Raw genomic sequence first — 24,465 nt, 5'->3', positions numbered from 1 at the left:
AATTTTACATACAAGATCAAGTGTAAATCTTCAAAAATGATTCTGGCTAATAAAGATCACAATAATTTAATTATTTCCTACTGTGTTAGTCTCCTTTCTTGAAGAGAAACATATTTGATATAGTGTCAGTTCTTACATGATGATTGAGCTATAAAATGTCTGAGCTGGTAACCTTCCATCCTGTAATACTTATACACCGATGCCCCAGAAATTAAAAAATTGTTAAATGTCACTGATTATGACACGTCTCTGTACTTTAAGAGATGATGTTTTTTTGTACGGTGTTTCTGTGGTCACACTAACTCTTTTTATTCCCTGTCTAGTCATACAGTTTATCGAGAAAGAGAATAGTGCACTACACCTGTTTTGACCAACGGAAAAGAGCAAATGCTGCATTTTTGATAGGTGCTTATGCCGTAAGTACTTTTTTCGTGATTATTTTCTATAATCAGGTCACTGGAATATTAACACTGTCAAATAAAATCCAGGACGCTTTTTCAGTGGATTTGGGAGATGATGAAGATTATTAGCAACTTGCAAATTGATCTGGAATGGAAAGTGTGGACCGATATTGATGAACCATTTACTCTTGGGTCTTCTTTTCCAGTAGCTAATGAGAGAATCTTGGGACTAAAACATATAGCTTGTATCCCACAGTCGTATAGGTGTTTTATAAAAAAGAAAGGATATTTATAGGAAAAAATATATAGTAGAAGATGATTAAAGACTGTTAAGGGTTTCCTCTTAGGAATGAGAGGAAATCTTTAATTGCATGGGGGAGGATTATTATTATTGTCAGTCCCTTTATTCATCTATACAAGTGTTTACAGTAAGCAAGCTGAATATAAATCCTGCATATATTACAGCTTCCCTAATAACTAGACATGGCTTTTCAAAATTAATCTTGATTAGAAATTTTGTCCTCTGAAATGTAAATGTGAGTTCTACATGAATGTGCTACACAATTTTGGTGTGGACACTTCTAGAATTTTCTATACATACTAGGATTGGGCAGGAAGGGGAGAGAGGTGTCCTTTTCCTTCTCATCCTTCGGGAGAGTCTGTGTCTCTAAAGCCTGGAAGCTCACTGCTATGTGACCTTTCAAGGGCCTTCTTCTGAAGACCCTGACGAAAGGAGGCACTGGCTACCAGACATCAAACTCTGCCACATCAAACCAAAAGCTCTGAGGGGAAGAGCCCAGCTGTGCTGTTGCAGAGACTGTCAGCTGTTGCACGGTGTGGGCTGAGAACAGTGGCAGGCTGACAGCCAGCCTGTGGCCTGGGGCCTTGTTTCCAAACGGAGGTATCCAGCTCTGCCCACCATTTCTCATCAGGATGTGGCTACCAGAAAGCCTTGGGCCATCCCTGGTGGTACCTTTCTTTCTCGCTCCGTAGACAGCATGCTCTAGTACTTGGAATCATGACTAAGAATCAGAAACACCTCTATTCATCCTGAAGTGGCTCTGGGATGATGGGTAAACCACTTTATCTTTCCTAGCTTTACTTAGTTTCCTTATCTGTTAAATAAGAGGGTTGGATATAATGAGCTCTAAGTTTCCTCCCAATTCTGAGGATACTAGGATTATTTGTAGCGCCAGCCAGGCTCTTGGTTTTATTTGGAGAGCATGCATGAAAAGCTGGCCATTGGCATGAAGGTTCAGTGAAGTGCTGGTAAGCTGAATTAAGCTGGCATGCTTATTTTTCACTTTACCTTTGATGACTGCTATTTATTTGAAACTGATAATTGACACTGTGTATTTAGAATATGGAGAGTCTGCAATAACCTCTGGATTCAGGCCATGTAAACATCGTATCTTGCTGAGGGGTTTTGTCCTACCTTTGAGCGTGTTATTTCTTGAGGCCTTTATCACAAGTAATTGTCATCAGGAAGAGGCATCTGCTGCTCCCGCCTTTCCTTCCTCCTCTTCCCCTCTCTCCCCACTTCTTTCTTTTTTTTCTTTCTTAGTGCCTGTCCTTCCTGTTTTTAGTGACATCCTTAAGTTCAGCATGGTACCTTAGGGATTTTGATCGGAAGTTTAATTCTAACAGATGTGTTGAGCTTGGGGGTAAAATATATCTTCTATTGCAGAAGTTTCCACCACTTTAAAGCAATCAAATGAGAGGAAAGCAGTCTGGGGAAGTGCTGAGGGCAGCTTGAGCTTGTCTTACAGGCTGTTACAGTCCTGAGAAGCAGGGTAATTATTCTTGTATTAGTCATTTCCCAATTGATTTTCTTTTCTAATTTTAGAAATGTGTTCCCCAGGAGGCTTTTGGACACAACACTTAATAAAAATGAAAACCAGGAGTTGCAATCTTTCCTGAAAGATAATTTTATGCTTTACTTTGTATTGTATGTGTGCATTTAATTGTTGATTCAGATATCTTAAGAAGACAGTAGTGGCATTATACATCTCAGCTAAGTTTCACATATATTACATTATTGCTATTGGGATAAGTCATAATCTCCCAGGGGAATCTTCTTGGACATAAAAGACTTTGACTTTGGAACAGCTGTGTAGTCAAATGGCATGAACTATGTACCTGTGTTTTTTTCAGAGTCCCCAGCAGTAAAGGTGTCACCCTTTTTGAAATGTGGTTATCATTCTTCTATCAAGGGTCATTGACTACTAAAAATATTTTGTACTAAGACAAGACTTTTTCTCTGAACCTTAGTTTTCTCATTAGTAAAATTTGATTAGTACCAGGGTTTTCTAGTCCGTCTCACAGGATTATTATCAAATCAAATATCTAACTGCCTGTTGGATAGCCGCATATCTAAATGATATCTCACATTTATTGTGGCACAATTTTTAAAAATTTATTTTTAATTGGGGGATAATTGGTTTACATTGTTGTGTTGGTTTCTGTTGCACAGCAACATGAATCATCTGGAAGTGTACATATAGCCCCTCTGTCTTGAGCCTCTCTCCCACCCCACCCCTCACCCCTCTAGGTTGTCACAGAGTGCCAGGCTGAGCGCCATGTGCTATATGGGTACTTCCCATTCGATATCTGTTTCACACTTGACGGTATATATGTGTCAGTGTTTCTCTCGGTTCGTCCCACCCTCTCCTTCCCGCTATGTCCACAAGTCTGTTCCCTACATCTGCCTCTAATCTTGGCAGACATTTTTACTCCTCTCCACAAATCTATTTATTCCCCGACTCATTGACTTTTTAAGTAAATGAGCTACCATCAGCAACTTACTGAATCAAAGGATAGTAGTCATTTTGATTCTTGTCTCCTCCACATTATACTCATCAGTAATTTCTAACTCTAAAACCTGTACTGAGTCAGAATGCTTCTTTTCATCTCTGTTGCTGTCACCAGTCCAAGCCGCTGTCACTGTTCATGTGGCTGACCACCACAGCTTCATACATCGTCTCCTTTTCACACCCTCGCTTTCCTTTAGTTCAGTTGCCACACAATTGTCAGAGTAATGTTCTAAAACTATAAATTTGATCATTACCCTCTTTCAAATCTGTCTAATGTTTGCTCACTGTTCTTGGCATGAAATTTAGTCTGTTTACCCAATGCCATTAAGATCTTCCCTCATCTAGCCCTTTCTACCTCTGTGGTCTCCTTTCTACCTTTCTACCTCTCCTTTCTACCTCTCCTTTCTACCTCTGTGATGCCTTTTAACCATGACATCACAAGCTTATTCCCACCACAAGGCTTGGTATTTCTGTTCTCTCTCTCTGGAATGTTTTTACCTCGACATATACATTCCTTCTTCCTTCTGATCTTATATCACCTCCTCAGAGAGACTTTCTCTCGACTTTTACCTTGCTTCCCCCACCTCCAGTATCCTCTGGCCCTTGATGTTTCATTTATTTATTTTTACTGCACTCTAGTACTTGAAACTCTCAGGTCTGTTGGTGTAGTTACTTTTTTATTATCTCTTTCCTAGACTATAAAGTAGGGACCTTGTCAGTTTTGTTCATTGCTGTGTCTAGGAAATGATAAAATATTTAATCAAGAGTTAGGCCCAGGCATTCACTAGTTGAACTGGAAGCTGGCCACAATGGAGCCTTCCTGCTGTGCTGAATCATGGGGAAGTCCAGGGTGGAGGGTGTCCCAGGGAAGAGACAAGGTGGCTAGCAATGGGGGGTGGGAGGGGGCTGCGCTGGGTTATTTGCCACTGGTATGAAACTGTTTCAGTACTTGAACACTGAGCATCAGTTTAGAACTGTGCCCAGTTGGTGGCAGGTGCTCCATAAGTACCTACTGAATGAATGAATAATGAAATGATAAAATATGAAAGAAAGAAGGAAGATAACTTCCTTTGGGTCACTTCAGAGAGAAACTGAAAACGATCAAATGGAATTAATTGGATATAGCTTAAAGTTGTAACTTCCTCATTACTAGAAATACTTGCAGTAATGACTGAGCCAACCATGGCCTTTAAAAATGCAGGATCAAAGTAAAGGTTATGGACCAAGGGAAGTGTCTGTATACAAAGTCACATCACTACTTTACTTCTCTTTTTTCTCTTTTGATAAACTTTTTTTCATTTATTTTTGTTATGGTGAAAAACACATATCATGTAATTTACTATCTTAATCATTTTTTCTTTGTTTCTTTTTAAATTATTTTTTAATGAGTTATAACTGACATAACATTATGTTGGTTTCAGAGGTACAACAAAATGATTCAATATTTGTATACATTACAGTATGATCACCACAACAAATCCAGCTAACATCTGTTGCCATATATGGTTACCAAAATCTTTTTTTTTGATGAGTCTTAAGCCTTTTTAAGTGTATAGTTGAGTGGTGTTAGGTACATTCATATTGTTGTACAATTATCATACCTTGCTTTTGAGTGTGACAATTTGTGCAAACATTATGTACCTGTAGAGTCAGGGCTTTCTGTGGTTTCTCTGTTAAATCATGACTTTAAGTATGTCACAGAAGCTTTCTTTTTTGTGTGTTTCTCTTTCCTTATCTGTAAGTGAGGGGGAAACTTTTTATGTTCTATCTCCTAGAATTGTCATGAGTATCAAAAAGGAGATTAAAATACAGAACATCACATTCAGTAGGAAATCCACAAACCCTTCTCTGTGGGTGATCTGAAAGCCAGAGTTGTTGGAATGATGTGGCCACTGGAGATCACAGTGACACTTCCCAAGGGACAGACATCCATTTCAGGGAAGTCCCCACTCATGAAGCATGTCTTTACCCCTTAAGCTGAGCCATTGTGGACCTTGAGATGTAGGGTTCAAATTTTAAAAACAGATCAACTCTTTTGAAAAGAGGTTTTCCCTTCCAGTACAATATGCAGTGCAGTTTCAGAGTTAAGAAGCTTAGATCATTATAGCATCCAGAATACTCTCAGATGAGTTTAAAGAAGATGGCTTTTGAAAAATTATAAGCATGAGTTAATTAGGTTCTTGCTACATGCTTGAAAACCAACTCCTCACTGATTTTTATACTGTTTTCAGTTCATAGAGGGCTTCCCTGGTGGCTCAGACAATAAAGAATCTGCCTGCAATGCAGGAGACCAGGGTTCGATCCCTGGGTTGGGAAGTTCGCCTGGAAAAGGGAATGGCTACCCACTCCAATATTCTTGCCTGGAGAATTCCATGGACAGAGGAGCCTGGGTGGGCTAAAGTGCATGGGGTTGCAAAGAGTCAGACATGACTGAGTGACTAACAATTTAAAGATGGCTTTTGAAAATTTATAACCATGAATTAATTAGTTTCCTGCCACATGCTTACAGACCAGATCCTCACCGATTTCTGTATTGCTTTCAGTTCACAGAACTGTGCTAAACAGGTCAAGGGGAATTTGCAGAGGCCGTGATGATTGAAGGACTGGAAAATAATTCAGGGTTAAAGAATTAAGAATTTTTTCAGATATGTGGAAGATACTTAAACAAAGATGGTAACCACATTATATGTTCCTTAACACATTTGTTGAGGTTTCAGATTGCTCAGTAAGGGGTCTAATTATGGATTAACTGGGACTGGCCTGACCCAGATGTCATGTCTGGATCAGGGATGACAAAGCTAAGGTTTGTAGACTTTCTAACCATGTCTGTGTCTGCTGTTCCCTCTGTAGACTATACTTAAGGCCTTAGCAGTTGCATTATACCTCTAAGTCTACTACTAATTGCAAAGAAGCCCTTCTGCCTCTGGTGTAGAGGCTGAGAGCAAAGACTTCAGCGGAGCCACAGCTTGGCCTTGAATTCACTTGTTATTTGTATGTCTTGACCAAGTTCTTTAACTCGTCCAAACTCCTGCTTTTTCCATCTTTAAAACAGAGATGATAACATCCCACCCAACATAGTTGTGGTGAGGACTGAGGAGGTCATGCTCATGAAGGGGTCAGGGCAGTGCCTGGCCTTGCGGCATTGTAAGCACTTAGGAACAGCTGGTGCTCTAGGAGGGAAAGCTGTGTTGCTTTCCAGATTGTTTTCTAAGCTGTTGTCTTACTTCCCCTGAAGAGCCAAGGCTGCTCTCCTCTTTTTGTCTTCCTTCCTTTCCATCCATTTCATACTTGATCCTTCCTTAACTCAGTGACACTCATATGGTTGTTACTCTGATGATGACTTAGAATAATTCACTGGAAGGTGTGAAGCTGTGCGTATGAGTTCTTTTTTTGCCTCCTAGGATGAAGTATAACCTTGCAAAACTGGTAAACAGACCAATCACAAGCACTGAGGTTGAAACTGAAATAAAAAAATCTTCCAGCAAACAAAAGCCCAGAGCCAGGTGGCTTCACAGGCGAATTCTACCGAAAGTTTAGAGAAGAGCTAACAGCTGTCCTGCTCAAACTCTTCCAGAAAATTGCAAAGGAAGGAAAACTCCCAAACTCATTTTACAAGGCTACCATCACCCTGATAACAAAACCAGACAAAGATGCCACAAAAAAAGAAAATTACAGGCCAATATCATTGATGAATGTAGATGCAAAAATCCTCAACAAAATTTTAGCAAACAGAATCCAATAACACATTAAAAAGGTCATACATCATGATCAAGTGGGCTTTATCCCAGGGATACAAGGATTATTCAGTATATGCAAATCAATTTGATACACCATATTAACAGATTGAAAGATAAAAACCATATGATCATCTCAATAGATTCAGAGAAAGCTTTTGACAAAATTCATTACCTGTTTATGATAAAAATTCTTCAGAAAGTTGTTTGTATTCTAAAGGAAGAATTTGCCCAAACCAGATGAATTTCTCACTTTTGAAATCTGTGTTCAGGTATTTGTTAGTTCAGTAAATATTTATTTAGTTCAGATGAGCTCTACTCAGCATTGTAGTGAACTCTGGGAAATAAAAAATAATTAAAGACAAAAAGAAGGAATGCCTAGCTTTAAAATAGGGCAACAGATGAGCAATAAATAAGTTTGGAAAAATGTGTAGTAAGTGTCAAATTTGAATAAAAATTCATTCAAAGAGTGTTTTTCCAGCCCTTGTCATACATGAGACCTTGTTCTAGGAGTTGAGGATACTAAGGTGAACAGCTCCCTGCCTTCTGGTTTGGGTGTGGGCAGACCGTCGAACCTGGAGAGATTTGAGAGGAATTAAGGATGACCAGTCCCAGTGGGCCAAGTTGGAGAGGGAGAATCAGACAGGGAGCATGGCATGGAAGGGAGGATGCTTTTGGTGGTGGTGGTGGGGCAATTAGGAGAAGATAGAAAATGATTAAATTATTCTAAACATCTCTTTGTAAAGAGGACAATTTAATGAATTCAATCTAAAAATTGGCATAACCACATTATAGAAGAAAAGTAGGAAACTTCTCTTGCAATTATAGCTCTCTAAAGAAAGAAAGTGAAAGTGAAGTTGCTCAGTCGTGTCCGACTCTTTGTGACCCCATGGGCTGTAGCCTACCAGGCTCCTCTGTCCATGGGATTTTCCAGGCAATAGTCCTGGAGTGGATTGCCATTTCCTTCTCCAGGGGATCTTCCAGACCCAGGGATCGAACACCGGTCTCCAGCATTGTAGACAGACGCTTTACCTTCTGAGCCACCAGGGAAGTCTGAGTCCAGCTCTCTAAGCTTAGGCATAATTGCAGTATAGTTTTGTGAACTGTTTTTCACTTGGTCTAATGGGGTTACAGAGTCAGACGCAACTTAGCGACCAAACAACAACATGGGTTTTGCCTTTTTTGCTACCTACATGACCAAATGGAGAAGGAAATGGCAACCCACTCCAGTGTTCTTACCTGGAGAATCCCAGGGACGGAGGAGCCTGGTGGGCTGCCGTCTGTGGGGTCGCACAGAGTCGGACACGATTGAAGCGGCTTAGCAGCATCAACAGCAGCAGCAGCACATGACCAAATAATATTCCCTTTAGAGTACATACCATTTTTAACATTGTAGATTCCTTTCAAAATTTTTTGTAATGTGACAAACAACTTTCTGCATTATAAATGCTTCTTTTTCTGGATTTTCATCTTTAGATTGCCACAACTGTGATTAATAGTCTTTTATTTAAAAACAAATCAGCATTAGTTTAGGCTCTTGAAGTGTATTACCATATTTAAGCTAGTTTTAACTAAATTTGTTATCATGTGAACTCTTCAGTGTCATATACCTTTGCATAATGGGTATTTAAAAATGGTAAATATGTGTGTGTGTTTAAACCATTGGAAGACTGTAAACCAGGCCAGCTAACTCTAAATTTGTTTTTGTCTTTATTTTCTGGACCAAGCATGTTCATTTCCTTAATCTCTGACTCATAATTCATCCATAAATTGCAATTTCAGAACTGCTTTAAATTGTCATTAAAAAATTGTAGATTAAACAAATGTTATTTCAAATGTAGAAAAAAAAAATAAAATGTAGGTAAAATTATCAAGAAAAATGTTGGTTCAAAACAAGAAGGTGTTTTCCTTAAATACTTTTAAAATAGTAATAAAGCGGATGTCAGCTACCAGTGTTCTGTCACCCTCTGTGGCTTCTTGGTAAACCTACCAGGTAGCGTTTCTTCTGCTTATAGAAATCGTGGAGGAAGGGAGGAGTGGCCCATGGTTGGGGCAGGGCAATATCCTGTTTGCAGTTCCTTCCTTTTATAGCTTGATAGGCAAGAATGCTATTGTGATGGTGCCTGTAAATGGGCCAGAGAGGCTTTTATCCTTGCAGGCTAGTATTTTTGGTATCTTTAAGCAGGTCAGACGCCCTAAAATCATACAGCATTTTCAATTTCAAACTCTTTGAACTTGGAAATTCTGTTTGTCTTCTGCATGTGGATAGAGCAGTATCATCTTTTTCAATTCTCCTTGCATATTTCGGTTAAGCTGTGGGCTAGAAAAATCAGCAGTTTGCTTTTCACTTGTGGAAGGTTTGATTCTCAAGTTTAACTGAGTATGTCTTTTTTAGTATTTTTTTTTTCCTTTTCTCCTTCTAACAAGTTTCCTCTGTGTTGTAAACACACACACACACACACACACACACACACACACTGTATTTAGGACTATACATTTCAGGGCTGATACTATGTCTGCTCACCCAGTTTTGAATCCTATAGTCTTGAAAAGACATATACTTTCTATCCGAAAAGCTTGTGTCCATTTGTTTCATTTACATACTGAATTAAGGGGATATATATTTGTAATGTAACAGGGAACTTCATTTTGTTCCCACAATAGCCCCAGAGTCTAGAACAGTGTCTGACATATCCTAAGTGCTCAATGAACACTTGCGTGAATGACTGAATACTTAATTGATAAGCATTAGTAACATTGGACAATGTTAATTGGGGTAGATGGATAATGATGTACATTGGATAATGATAATTTATCCATTTGTTTATGGATAAATAAATTATGTCCCACAATTCTTGAAAGTTTGATATGGAGCAATTAAAAAGCTCGAGTGCTTAAAAATAAACTATGAAGTCAGTACTAATTACAGAAATAAGAATCACAGTGTTTTGAGGCATTATTTTTTAAAGTTACTGAGTAAAATAAGATGTTTTTATAGGTCTCTAAAATTTTAGAATTGAAATGGGCTTTATTAATATATACAAACATTTGAAATCAGTGTTATGGGTGATAGTCTTCATTTTTAACCCCAGCATTATTTCTGTTTTTCTCAATAGGGGAAAATCCTTATTTATGCATTGTCAGATATTTTTAAACAGTTGTCCTTGAACTTCCAACATACTTTTCAGTAAGAACTAAGTCAAAAGCTCAAGAAAAGAATACTGGAAAAGGAAAGAAGCACTGAAAGCCCCTGAAGACATTATCTGTTACATCGTGTAACTTGGTGCTAAAAACACCCAAAAGACTCAATTTTCAGAACCACTGAAGTATCTCTGTAAGAAACTAAGAAAAAAATCTGCTCCAGTATTGCTTTCTCAGATGGAGAATCTCAGCCCAGAGAGGTCAAGTGTCTTGCCCAAGGTCAAATCCAGTTAGTGAAAGAGAAAGACTAGAACCTGCCCCCAAGTTCCCGGTTGGGGGTATATCCCCTCACAGCAGGAAGCTGAGCAGTGCCAATCTTGGAATAATACCGTCTGTAAACTAAGTGAAAGCGAAAGCAAAAGCCGCTCAGTCTTGTCTGATTCTGTGACCCCATGGACTATACAGTAGTCCATAGAATTCTTTAGGCCAGTTCTGCAAAAGAATCAAAGCAGCATTCAGTGTGGAAGGGTAGAATTTTTCCATTGGAAAGCAGCGTTTCAAATACACTGGTCACGCAGTTTCTCTTCCAGGCAGCACACTGCTGATGGAGCTAACACATGTTTGTGTACAAACCAGGTGAAATGTCAATTTTCCTCACATTTGCTTTACTGATGTCTGTGGATGTCCCCAAGTAGTTCAAAGTGTCAGGAGTGATAGAAACACAGGAGAACTGAAGAGTGACATGACATAGTTTAGGGTGATATTAAGGACTGGGTCTTTATAAGCTTTTTTTTTTTTTTTACTATAATCAATAGTAAGAAACATATTTTACATTGCAGCTTAGTTCACACACACACACACACACACACACACACACACACCATTCACATGAATAATTGAAACAAAAGATTAGTGAAACAATTCTTACATTATGATGGGTGAGGTATAATGATGTTTTATATTCTGTCCTATTTTATTGAAAAAAAAGAAAAGTCTTTATCCATTAAATTGATTTTGTTGCTCACAGCCATTGGAGAATCTGTGCTTAGATCTGAATTACTGTGCTTACTGCTTACTGGGCTTAGATCTGAAATGTGTTTGGATGTTTTTTAGGGCACTGATTTTGGCATTGAATGTGCAGGTGATTGGGTTAGCCTTCAATTAAAATGAACAGCTTAAGGAAATCGTAAGTGTTCTGAACTCCTCAGAGGTCCTCTCTAAATATCAAGATGTACTGCTGGCTCCCACATGATTTTCATTCAGTTGCTACTTGATCCTTAGAAAAATCTGAGTTTGGTTTAAGCCCTCAAATAATACAGTTTATTGTTTCATATCGCACTTCCATTTGAATCTCTTTGTTTTCCTCAAACTCCTCTCCTACACATCCCCTTCTTCCTGGTAGTCCGAGTGTGCATTTATTCTTTGGGGACAACCTTGAATGAGAAACGCCTGTGCTTGGGTCAGCTGTGGGGGCCCTGAGGAGCCAGCAATGAGCCTGCCTCTGGCTCTGTTATGTGAGTGCCTTTCCAATTTAATTTATAAATTTGTGCTCGTGGCATATAATACCCCATTGACCTCATGATGTCTAATCTTAAACCTTAGGTTTATAAGGGTTTTTGAATGCATACTTTTTTTGTAATGTGCAGTTTCATATTTATTAAACAACACAAGCAGATTTGAAGATGAATGAAGGTACTTTTACTTTTAAAAATTAAAATGCATTTTAAAATCAAGAAATCAGATGCAGATTATAAGATAAAAATAGAGCTAAGAAACACACTGAAATACATGAATATAAACCAAGAAAGATTCTCCCACTTAATTTTTAAAAATGTTCAGATAATCTATATAAAGAATGCTTTATTGTTTAATGTATATAAACATTATTTTTAGAGTTATAGAAATTCTTTGAAGGAAATAGTTTTAGAATGAAAGTATATTACAGATCCACCAATAAAATGTCTCAAATCTGTCAGTTTATGTATTGATAAGTTTAACTGTTTACTTATTAAACTTGGATATAAAATCAGCATGCTGAAATCTGCTGCACTTCTATACACTAATAATGAACCATCAGCAAGAGAAATTAAAGAAATAATTTAGAATTTAGCTACTTTAATTTTTTATTTTACTCTCAGAAGTGTCATCCAAAAAGCTTAAATGATCAATTAAAAAAATAATAATAACTCTACAAGATAAAAATAACACAGATTATTGGTTTTTGTGACTATATACCTACATTCACAAAATAACTGGAAGACCTAAACTTACTGACAGATGAGAGCTAAAATGGCATATAAGATTTAGTTTTTCCTTTTGTTTTTTGATGTTCAAAAATTTTGGCTTTATTTAAGTATACCTCGAATGATGTTTTCCCACATATATCTTCTTTTTAAAAAAAAATTTTTATTGTGGTAAAAGTCACATAATATAAAACATGATTTTAACCATATTTAACTGTACAGTTGAATGCATGCTTTTAATTTATATAAATTTTATTTCAAGACTTATTTTTCTATTTGACATAGTGAATAAAATAGTGACCTTTCCCCTACTATGGGCAGTGAACGAAAAGCGCTCTCCATATGTACTTTCTGAAGTTTTAAATAAAAGAGAAGCTAACTGCAGCTCCTGTTGAGCTTGCTGTGTGTTGAGTTATTCTAAAGATGCTTAGTGCCCCAAATATGGTCACTGCTGCCATAAACCTAGACTGTGTCCGTGCTGGCTACTAGGTCTGTGTTAGCTCCACTCTGTCCCTGGATCTTTCTTAGTTCTCTCCTCTCCTGCGCTCTGCCTCAGCCTTGTTTCCTGGTGCCTACCCCCTCGCCCCTTCCATAATACATGCTTGTAGGGCTTTTAAATTTTCATTATGGAAAACCAGGCTTTTATGATGAGCACCTAAAACCAGCGTTGTAGTTAGTCAGCAAATTCCGGTTAAAGTAAATAACGGGCAAAGAAAGTGTGACTTCAGCCTGAAAGAAATATTTAGAGTTGCTGCAGTACCTCAGAGAGTTATTTAATAGGGGAGAAACATTTATGGTTCATAGTTTCAAATTAATGAGCAGACAGACAAGCCTTTCCGTGTGAAGCTACCTCCTGTAGGATGAATCAGACTTTACAATCCTTTCACAAGTGGGTGTGTGAGTCAATTAGTGAGGCCTACTTTGGGAAATTTGTAAGTTGACTGAAGAAATAAAAAAAACAAAACCCCACAATTCCCTTCTCAGAAACTTTTTCTGATTTTTTTCCCCATAATTGGTCTAGTTTCCTCTCTTCACGCCCGTTTATTTTGTCATTTCTTATTGTCTGACCCAGAACCTAGCTTAATTATAGCTTTTCTCACCTTGTCTTGTAACTAATTATGTGTAATATAATCCACTAGAATGAGCTCTTTGCTGTTACTTGCTTTGCTTTTCTTCCTACTAGAGAGCTCCTTGGGTGAAAGTATGACTGTTATTCACATTCCTATCCTCACTACTTGTCTCTGTTGTTTTAAGGAATAAGGAATGAACAAGATAGGAGACAGCCCTGGAGGTAGTTCTAATTCCCAGAGGTCTTGTGTTATCTGTGTGAGAGTTGATGCAGACAGACTCCAAGCTCAAGGTCTGCATCACAGCACTCCTGCCCCCTGGTCCTGCCCTTGACTTCTGTAACCCAGGTCTCAGCTGCAGTGCTTTCAATTTAAAATCCATGCTTATTAAAACCTATGGGAATGGACCCACCCATACAAAGAATTTAGGCTTATGTGATAACTCTCCTAATAGCATTGGAGGCTATTGTGTGTCTTGGAGTTGGAAAAGCCTTAAATCCTATTAGTTTGAATGTGGTAAAGTATGTTCCCTTCAGAAATGCCTGAACTTTGGAGAAAATCCTCAGTTGTCTGTAAGGGAGTTGTAGTTTTGGCAGTAAACTGCATATTTTGCCAGGAGCCAAATTTTAAGTTTTATTGTTCTTCGGGAAACACATCTGTGAAATAATGGAAATAGTGACAAACTGTGCTTAACATTTTAAAACAGTTTCTAAAATTATTTTGTTTACTTGAATTAAAAAACAATAACTTTTAGGATAGCCTGACATTAGGCTATGACATTAACATAAAGCTTAAAAAAAATTAGAGATTAAATTTTATATGTGTGTTTTGACTGATGACAGTATTTTATTTCTGAATTTGTGGAAGAGGAAGCTAGATTTTAGTTGTCGATTAAGATCATTTTACTACAATTTAAAATTTGGGGGTTTACCCAGAATATGAGCAAGTGGATTTCCTTGATAAACTTTATTTTACCTTTTTTTTTTTTTTTTTAAAGGAACAGTAGTTGATGTAGACTTTGAGTTAAATACAGAGACTACAGAATGAGATGGGGGGTTGGGGGGGGGGGGCGCGGGTGTCTACTCTAGCCATCCAGAGAGTAATTTCTCCTCTGAAGAACTGCTCCTGTGGAGCTGTATTCAGCAATTCTTTCCTAAGTGACAAAAACAGACAGACCTTAGACAGGTCTTCTCTTGCCCTGCCTGCCCAACTCTACGCTTTTCTCTAGGTCTCCTCGCCTCATTGTACTAGGAGACCTAGGGAAATTAAGTAACTTGCCACGAGAGACAGAGTAGGGACGGATGAGAACCCCCTGTGTAGTTGGCCCTCCAGTGCTTCCCTTCATTAGCAGCCTGCCTCCTTAGGTAGACGCCCATAGTCCAAGTTAATACCATGTGTGTAATAACCAGTTACCTCTTTTCTTACACTTTGCTCTTAGCTGTCCTTTATGCCTGTTACTCATTCACATTCCTCTGTGGAGCTCTCCATCTTCATCTTTGCTTCCACCTCCCCTGCCGGCCCCCACTATTCCATCTCTTTTTCTTCCTTTGTTTCTGATCACATCTCACCTGTTGCTTTGTTTCTTTCCTTTAACCCCTCCTTTTTTTTTTTTTTAAAGGTAAACTAATTCAATCTTTTAAAAAATATTTATTTATTTATTTATATCACTGCAACCAGTCTTATTCAAGGCAGGCATGACTTGGTAGTTGCCAGTAGCATGTGGGATCTTCGTTCCCCAGCCAGGGATTGAATCTGCATAGTCCCCATTGCAAGGCAGGTTCTTAACCACTGGACCACCAGGGAAGTCCCCCCTCCTTCTATCTTAATTGACTAGTATATAGAATAGCAATATTGTAATAATTAGAGTTTTTTGGTTACATGTAACAGAAATTGGCTCTGATTTGCTCGGGTTCAAAATTTTAGATGAATTTTCTGGTAGTCAAAAGAGGGAAATAGAGGGCTCCTAATGGCCTTCACTGTTTGATTAAAACTCTCTATTCATTTTAATGGGAAATAGTCTTTCCCTCTCTCCTGTCTGGTTTGTTTGATCTTTCTGTCATTGAGCAAGTAATTATTGAGCAGCTGTGCCAGATAACTTTTCTAGGCTCTAAGGATATAGCATGGAGAAGGCAATGGCACCCCACTCCAATGCTCTTGCGTGGAAAATCCCATGGACAGAGGAGCCCGGTAGGCTGCAGTCCATGGGGTTGCTAAGAGTCAGACACGACTGAGCGACTTCACTTCACTCTTGCGACCCAACCACACCTTTGGCCAAGGCCCTCCCCTTGAACCCCTCGCCTTTGGCCTAGAATGCGCTCCTGCACCCCTCGAGCCCCGTCCCTTCCTCGGCCTAGGCTCTTCCCGGTGTCCAGTGTATTGTCTACCACGCAGCCCGAGTTTGCAATAATGCAGACACCGAGGGAAAAAAAAAAAAAAAGGATATAGCAATGAACTAGAGAGATAAAAATCCTTGTCGTCATAGAGCTTACTTTCTGTTGGGGGAGACAGATGAACAAATGAAAGGTTGGTGATAATGGCTATGCTGGTGTTTTTCTGGCTACTTCAGGTTGGAAGCTCAGGGGAGCTGTCTCTGAGGTGTTGACAGTTAAGCTGATAAAGAGGAAGAACATTCTAGGCAGAGGTAATAGCAGACACAAAGGCTTTAGGGTAGACATGAACTTGAGTATGACTGAGGAGCCAAGAGAAAGCCCGTGTGGTTGGAGCATAGAGGATGAAGAGGCTGATTCAGTGATAAGGTGTGAGGTCCCTACCATAAGGTGTGAGGGCCCTGCCAGGGCTTGTATGTGAGGGGAATAGTTTGGATTTTATACTCCATGACATGGGGAGCTGTTAGAGAGTTGAAATGGTCTGATTTGCACTTAAAAGGACTTTAAAAAGTCATCTTTCAGAACTCTACTCAAAGCTCTCCTTGATACCAGTCATCTCTGTGTTTCATATTTCTCTTATGCTGCAATGCCGTGATGATCTGTGTATTTACATGTCTGCCTTCCCTGTCTTTTTTCATATCCCTAAAATATAACTCTTCTTTAATTTCTTCCAGTGTCTTCTAGTTGTCTTGTGCTGCTTTGATTTAATTTATTCTTGTGTTTATTCTTTTTGATGCTATTATGAATGGAATTGTGTTCTTAATTTCTTTTTTGGATTGTTTATTGCTTGCATTTTTATATATTGGTCTTATATCCTATAATCTTGCTGAAATTATTCTGGTTTTTTGGGGATTTTTAAAATTATTTTCTCTCTATATAAGATAATATCATCTGTAAAGAGAGATAGTTTTACTTTTTACTGCTTTTTTTTTTTTTTCGTCTTGCTTAATTACCCTGACTGGAACTTCCAGTGTAATGTCAAGTAGAAGTTGTAACAATGGACATCCTTTTCTTATTCCTGATCTTCGGGGGGAAAACATCTAGTTTTCTGCCATTAAATATAATGTTAGTTGTGGGGTTTTCACAGATGCCCATGAATCAGGTTGAGGAACTTTTGTGTTCTTAGTTTCTTGAGTGTTTTTTCTTTTTTTTTAATCATGAAGCAGTGTTGGATTCTAACAATGTGTTTTAATGAAGAGATGGATAGATTTTGTTGTGAGTTGTGCTGTCTGTGTCAGTAAGTAAATTTTCTTGAAGTGAGCTTCTAAATCTGTATAAGATGCTAATCAGGTTGAAGCCATAGACGTGCTTGTTGACAGTTTTTAGTTTGCCAATTGATATACATTTAATGGTTTCTAACTTCCCTGGTGACTCAGTGGTAAAGAATCTGCCTGTCAATGCAGGTTCAATCTCTGGGTCAGGAAGATCCCCTGGAGAAGGAAATGGCAACTCACTCCAGTATTCTTGCCTGGGAAATCCCATGGACAGAGGAGTCTGGCAGGGTCATAAAGAGTTGGATACAACTTAGTGACTAAACAACATATGCGATAGATCGTGGGATGGATTTAAATTACTTTTATTTAAGTTGAAGTTTCCTTCACTTGGTTCAGTTCTACTGTTTGTGAAATTAGTAAACTATTTAGGGAACATGGTTAGTTTACACGGTTAAGAAGTAACAGTGGTTACTTCTTAAGAATGTCTGTACATTTAAGAATGGTAAATCCTATTATGTTCTTGAAGGATACCTCTGTCATGTGGCATCTGTTTGAGCAGTTTGGGCTAACACACAGTAAAATTGCCACAGAATACTTTCTGCAAACACCTGACTGGTGGGCAAAGCTCTTGCTTCTCCTGCTTTCTCTAAGCAACAACTCTTTGTAAATACTGGAAAAGAACAACCAGTTCCTTGTTTGTATTCATTGTTGGTTTTCTATTCTTGAGTCAGTTCAAAAGAGCAGTAGCTTACAAGTTAGCATGAGATTCTAGACCTGAGATTTAGTTCACATGCTGTGTGGCTTCTGTCTTAGAAGTTTTCAGTTTGAAAAAGAATAAGGTGACTATATTCAAAAAGGAGAAACAAAACGTTTTTGTTTTTGGTCCTTCAGGTGCATACTCTAGTTACTAAAATGAATACAGTGGGTTGTCTGGTCTACCTTCTGCTCTCCTAGGAAGTCTTAGGCAGCCATGAGTTGTCATTGTCTTACTGCTCTCCCACCCAGGTTGGGTTCCATAACTGGCAAGTTTGGCCATTGTACTCTTGTATGTGCCCAGTTTCTGACTTTTCTTATTCATTTTTCTTCCAGTTATTTTGCTCTGTTTGCATTGAGAAAATCTTCTTCCTCTCATACTTGCCCTGCCTTCTTTGCCTCAGATTTGACATTAGTCCTAATCATATTGCCAAATATTGAGAAAAGCTAAAATGCATTTTGAAGTGGAATTAGATGTAATAAAGTACCAGTCAAACATTTAAAATAATTCAGGGTTCGCTTTAGACTCATTATAAACATATTTGTTGATCTCCTCATGTTTTTCTAACCTAACCTTTCCACAAGTACCAGCATTGAGGGAAAATAAAAAGCAAACAAACTTATTTAATTGAATTATTTTGTTTTAGTTTTTGAAATAATGTTTTCTACTATATTTTATTTTAGATATCTGATTGTAGTAATAATATGGAATACAATATTGTTTTTGGACTAGGCTATAAGACTAATAACCATAAGACTTTATTTTTGGGAAACTATTTCCAGAAATCTAAATATTAGCTTTTATAAATAGGCTTTTGGAATAGAATTCATTTGCAAGTTAAAGACTTTCTATAATGGGCCATAGGTGTTAAGAGGATTTAAACACAGGTTCTTGATCTATTGCAGTGGATCTATTACCTGCATCTTCATCATAAATGAAGTTATAGGTCTTGCCTTCTAAGCTTGATCAAAAATTCAGTCTTTGCTTTAAAGACTCTTCTCACTTTAAAAAAACTTTTCTTTTTTAATTTGAAAGGTTTTATGAAATAAAACTCATACTCTACCCAGAATTAAGCAGTGAAAGTCATCATGAGAAGTTTCTAACATGAAACCATTTCATTTCAGAGTATGTATTATTCAGGTGATATTCTGGAGAGAGTCTATTTTTGTGCTTTATGCAGACACTGGTTTCTGATGATGACTGATGGTTGATATGCAGGGTTATGTTTATCTATGAATTGTAACCTAACAGCCTTGTACTCAGTTTGGGTGAGACCAAGGACTCAGCTTTTCTTAGGACCAAGTATTTTCTCCTTTTCCCCTTTAAAGGGTCCATATAGACTTCTGTGTGCTGAGAATATTGGCTTAGTGTTTCCTTAGTTTGCTTAAATAAGCAGCTGAGCTAGTTCAGTGAGGTACAACGAGCTCAGCAATATCTGTCCTGGAACGCGAGCTCTCCTCAAGCAGGAGAAGCCCATGGCACTGAGACACTACTAGCAGGGAATATGTATTTGTCCTGGCTATGGTTGTCAGTTCTGGAAGGACATCTTTTCAAGCTGATCATGAAAGTTCTGTTTCCCATCCAATTAGATGGGAAGATACACATGGCTGATGTTGTCTGCAATTTTCCTAAATTACCCATCAAAGAGTTCCCAGTGGTTTCACTCTAATTATACCCATGAGAATGGTGGAGAGAGTATTTCTATTTTAAACTAATCCTCACATTAATAGAATAAAGTCTACTGGCTACTCACTGAATATCAAATCCCCAATTCAAATTCAAATGTGAAACAAGAACACATGAGAGTATTATAGAGCAGACATGACCTTAACCAAGAGGCACATTTATTTCTAGACCTTGTTCTTAAGAGGATAATGTGGAAGCGATGGAGATAAGAGACCTGACATGAGGCTCTGCCTTTCTTCTATAATGAGGGTTGCCTCCATTACTTGTTAAGCAGATGCATTGTCTAATATTCTGCAAGCCTTGTAACCTGTGGTTTATAATAGAATCAAAACCTGAAGAACAGGAAGAATGACTGACTTTCTTTTACAGCGTGTTCAAAGACTGTAAGAGACAACATACATTCCTGCTGTTCTCATTCAATTAAACCAGTAGAAGAAACTTAAAATAGACTGTATAATGCAAGTTGTTTTAACTATACAGTGCATTTCTGGTTTGTAATTAGTCTTACCTATCTAATTTGTAATTGTTTAACAAGGAATATTTTCATTTCCGTAAGAAGTTAGAACAAAAGTAGAATTGGCTGTGCATTTGAAAAATGTTTGCCTTTTTCCTATTTTAAAATTTTATTTTAAAGTTGAGTGCAGATATTGTTTTCTTAGTCACTGGTTATAATGGGAGGAAATGATTAAGAAGAAAAATGTTGCTAAAAATAAAAAAAATTAAGCATTTTGTTTGTGCTTGTTTATGACAATCAAGACTTAATGCTTTCTTCAGGAAAAAGAAGTTTATAAATGAAGTACCCTGACACTTAGGAAGTCTGAAAACCAAGTCTTGCAAGGCAAGGAAAAGACTTTAAAAGTTTTATGTTTCAGCTCTTTGCAGAGCTTCTCACCTCATCGTATGTTTTTATAGATGTTAATTTCATGGACTTCTGTGGTTTTACATCTTGTAGATAACTGGTAATTGCTCTCTTCTCCGTAAAAAAAAAAAAAAAAACCCAACCAAACCTGGTAATGTTACTGTTTTGTTCGTGAGAAGTTTGCATAAGGAAAAATGAGCACAACGGCTCTCTCCTGGTTACTTTGTTGGAGAGCGTTGTGGGCCAACAGTGATCTTCTGATAGTTTGACAGTGGATTGATAAAACAGGAGCCAGTGCATGTATTTTGTGGTTGTTGATACTAAGTCACCGGGAGACTCAGGATGCCCTTTGAACAAAATGAGAGGACTGAACTAAATGACGGTCTGCGTTACGGCTCTGGTGTATAGTGATCGTGAGGGATGTTTACAGCCTCGTGTTTTGATGTTTGTTTGCATACATGGGCTTTGGACTAAGGTGTCAGAAATAATAGCAGTTATGGGTCCATATTCAGATGGATACAGGTGATGGAAAAGAGAAGAAAAAAATAATTTTGAGATCAAAGTTTATCTTTTTCCTGTGGTCCCTTAATATAGATGAGTAATGTGGCAGGTACAATTCTGAACACTTTATATACATTGTTAATTCACTTAATCTTCCCCAAAAATAGCCTGCTGAGGCAATTACCGTGTTATTCCCACTTCATAGGTTAAGGAAATGGAAGCACAGAGAGTTGTAATATAGCTCGTAAATGAAGAGCCTGGCAGCTTGGCTGTGGACTTGGAGTGCCTAACCACTACACTGGGTCCCCTACTCCCTAGATAGGGGATCAGTATTCTGTGATCGTGTCGTGCGTGTTCTCACATAAAATGCTCTCTTTCCCTCCACTGTTTGTTCCTGCAGCCGTCAAACATTTTTTGTGTGTGCTATGTGCCAGGCATAGTGCTGAGTCTCGTAGATATAGAAGAGACAAGAAATCCTGCTCTCAGATTTACGAGCCTGGCCAGGGAGACAGACTAAAATAACCACAGAAACCTCGTGATGATAAACGAGGGTGAGAATGTGAAGGAGAAGGGCAGGGAGCTTTGAGAACGAACAGCAGGGGCCTGAGCTCCTCGAGGTGCCAGAGAAAGCTGCCCTCCCACAGTGACTTGAGCTATGATGCCAAGGGGAGCAGGAGACCATCTAAATACTGTAGTGAGGCCAGGAAGGCTCAGGTAGAGTCTACTGTCTTTGTGGACCACTTCCCAGCCCCCTTTAGAACCCTTGTTCTCGATATCTCAGTACCAGAATGACCGTGCAGACTTCCTTGTGTCCCTGTATGTGTGCAGGTTCCTATGCAGATTGTAAGCATTAAGCAGATACATGTTGGTCTTCGGTGACTGTGTTCTGTTCCACCTACTGTTTTCTGCCTTTTATCTCATGTTGGGAGTGGCCGAGTATAACTTCAGAACAGATAGGGGGAAGTGAGAGAATGAATGTCTCAGTCAGGTGGCATGCCTTGGCTCTCAAAATATTTTCTAAAAGCTTATACAGATCATTTGATCTAAAGCCCTTATGTTTGAAATCAATCTCTTTCTTACTTTCTCTTTTAGCGCACCATTGAAGTCTTGTTTCTATGTACCTGGTTTGATGCTTTCATATAACTGGGATCAGAAAGTTAATTTCACTAGCTCCTCTGGGCATTACCGCTAAAGTTATAGTGACATGTTTAAAAAATCTCATTCACTGAATATTAAATAAGCTGAATTAACCCCCTAGGGCCGATATAGTCTTTGTATTTTAACAGTTTAAAGTAGTTTATATTCACTAAACATATACGTATTTATTGAACATCTACAAAGGAGGCTTTGTAAGGCTTATAGAAGTATGAAACACTTGGTTACTGTGCTTAAGGAGCTTCATACTTAGGCTAAAGGAAAATAATTGCAACAGAACTGTGAGGGGCCCATCAGGAAGTGGTCAGGAACGCCTATGGGGGCTATGCTGCCTGACTCCACTGCACCCTAGCTGTGTGGCCTTGAGGCAACTGATTCTCTGCATTTTGCGTGTAAAATGTACGTTGTGCTTGTGAGGATTAATGATCCATATTATGTAAATTGCTTAGAATAGTGCTTGCCACATAATATAAACGGTATAACTTCTTGTTTTTATTATCATCATCATTGTCATGGTCATTATAAAGAATAAGAGGAAGGGTTTCTGAGCTAAAAGAAAAGACATCATGGAGGTAGTATTTGAGTTAGGTCTAACTCAAACTACTGCACAATTGCACTCATCTCAGATGCTAGTAAAATAATGCTCAAAATTCTCCAAGCCAGCCTTCAGCAATACGTGAACTGTAAACTTCCTGATGTTCAAGCTGGTTTTAGAAAAGGCAGAGGAACCAGAGATCAAATTGCCAACATCTGCTGGATCATGGAAAAAGCAAGAGAGTTCCAGAAAAACATCTATTTCTGCTTTATTGACTATGCCAAAGCCTTTGACTGTGTGGATCACAAAAATCTGTGGAAAATTCTGAAAGAGATGGGAATACCAGACCACCTGACCTGCCTCTTGAGAAATCTGTATGCAGGTCAGGAAGCAACAGTTAGAACTGGACATGGAACAACAGACTGGTTCCAAATAGGAAAAGGAGTCCATCAAGGCTGTATATCATCACCCTGCTTATTTAACTTATATGCAGAGTACATCATGAGAAACGCTGGACTGGAAGAAACACAAGCTGGAATCAAGATTGCTGGGAGAAATATCAATAACCTCAGATATGCAGATGACACCACCCTTATGGCAGAAAGTGAAGAGGAACTCAAAAGCCTCTTGATGAAAGTGAAAGTGGAGAGTGAAAAAGTTGGCTTAAAGCTCAACGTTCAGAAAACAAAGATCATGGCATCTGGTCCCATCACTTCATGGGAAATAGATGGGGAAACAGTGGAAACAGTGTCAGACTTTACTTCTTTGGGCTCCAATATCACTGCAGATGGTGACTGCAGCCATGAAATTAAAAGACGCTTACTCCTTGGAAGGAAAGTTATGACCAACCTAGATAGCATATTCAAAAGCAGAGACATGACTTTGCCAACAAAGGTCCGTCTAGTCAAGGCTATGGTTTTTCCTGTGGTTATGTATGGATGTGAGAGTTGGACTGTGAAGAAGGCTGAGTGCCAAAGAATTGATGCTTTTGAACTGTGGTGTTGGAGAAGACTCTTGAGAATCCCTTGGACTGCAAGGAGATCCAAGCAGTCCATTCTGAAGGAGATCAGCCCTGGGATTTCTTTGGAGGGAATGATACTGAAGCTGAAACTCCAGTACTTTGGGCACCTCATGCGAAGAGTTGACTCATTGGAAAAGACTCTGATGCTGGGAGGGATTGGGGGCAGGAGGAGAAGGGGATGACAGAGGATGAGATGGCTGGATGGCATCACTGACTCGATGGACATGAGTCTGGGTGAACTCTGGGGGTTGGTGATGGACCTCCCAGATGGGAGGCCTGGCCGGACGTGACCGAGCAACTGAACTGAACTGAACGAAACAAGAAGGATTTTAACAGGCAGAGAAGGTGTGGAGAGGATTCCAGAATAAACCTCAGATATAAGAAAGTGTCAAGTATGATTCCAGAATGGCAAGGAGTCCAAGCTAATGAATGGGGTTCATCCAAGGAACAGTGACATATTCACCTGGAAAGGTGGATTAGGACCTTATCTTGGGGAAGGATTGACAGTCTGGCTGGACTTTTGAGCAGAACTGAGTCTCTCAGGCTCTGCTTTAGAATTACTAGAGTAGGCAGGAAGTGGAGGCAGAGAGAAATGGTGTGAGTTATAGCATATGGAGAGAAGGGTTTGAAATAAGTTGATAATGATGAAAAAAAGGTCATGTGCATATCTGCTGGAAAATAATGAAACTTAAAATTCAGGGCCCCTCCTGTGCTCAGAACCCTAGTGGTGGTTATGTATTAATAAAATTTCAAAAGATATTTGTATCCTCTGTTTCTTTCCCCAAATAATATGTTTCAATCCCCTAAAACTGCTTCCACCCCATAATTGAAAGAGACTGGAGAAAGAATCAGTCTATGTATTGATTTGATGAGGGTGGGTAGAGTGAGACAGAGAGGCCAGCGTTAAAAATGACTTTTGAGATTTTATCTGAGTGATGGGGGAACCTGATGGGA

General features: G+C 38.7%; 1 protein-coding gene across 8 annotated transcripts in view; it reads left to right on the top strand.

Annotated features, from left to right (window-relative positions):
• Window positions 1–24,465, top strand: part of CDC14A (cell division cycle 14A) — a 178,345-nt gene that overhangs the window by 41,557 nt on the left and 112,323 nt on the right. For all 8 annotated transcript variants that reach the window (XM_061411054.1, XM_061411049.1, XM_061411050.1 and 5 more), the window contains one exon: window positions 324–416. In XM_061411054.1, the coding sequence (XP_061267038.1) occupies window positions 412–416 (5 nt within the window). In that variant the 5' untranslated portion in view covers window positions 324–411. The remainder of the gene's footprint in view (window positions 1–323; window positions 417–24,465) is intronic.

This window comes from Bos javanicus, chromosome 3 (genome assembly GCF_032452875.1).
Source record: "Bos javanicus breed banteng chromosome 3, ARS-OSU_banteng_1.0, whole genome shotgun sequence".
Lineage (NCBI taxonomy): Eukaryota > Metazoa > Chordata > Mammalia > Artiodactyla > Bovidae > Bos > Bos javanicus.
This window is presented reverse-complemented; position numbering and strand designations above follow the sequence as displayed.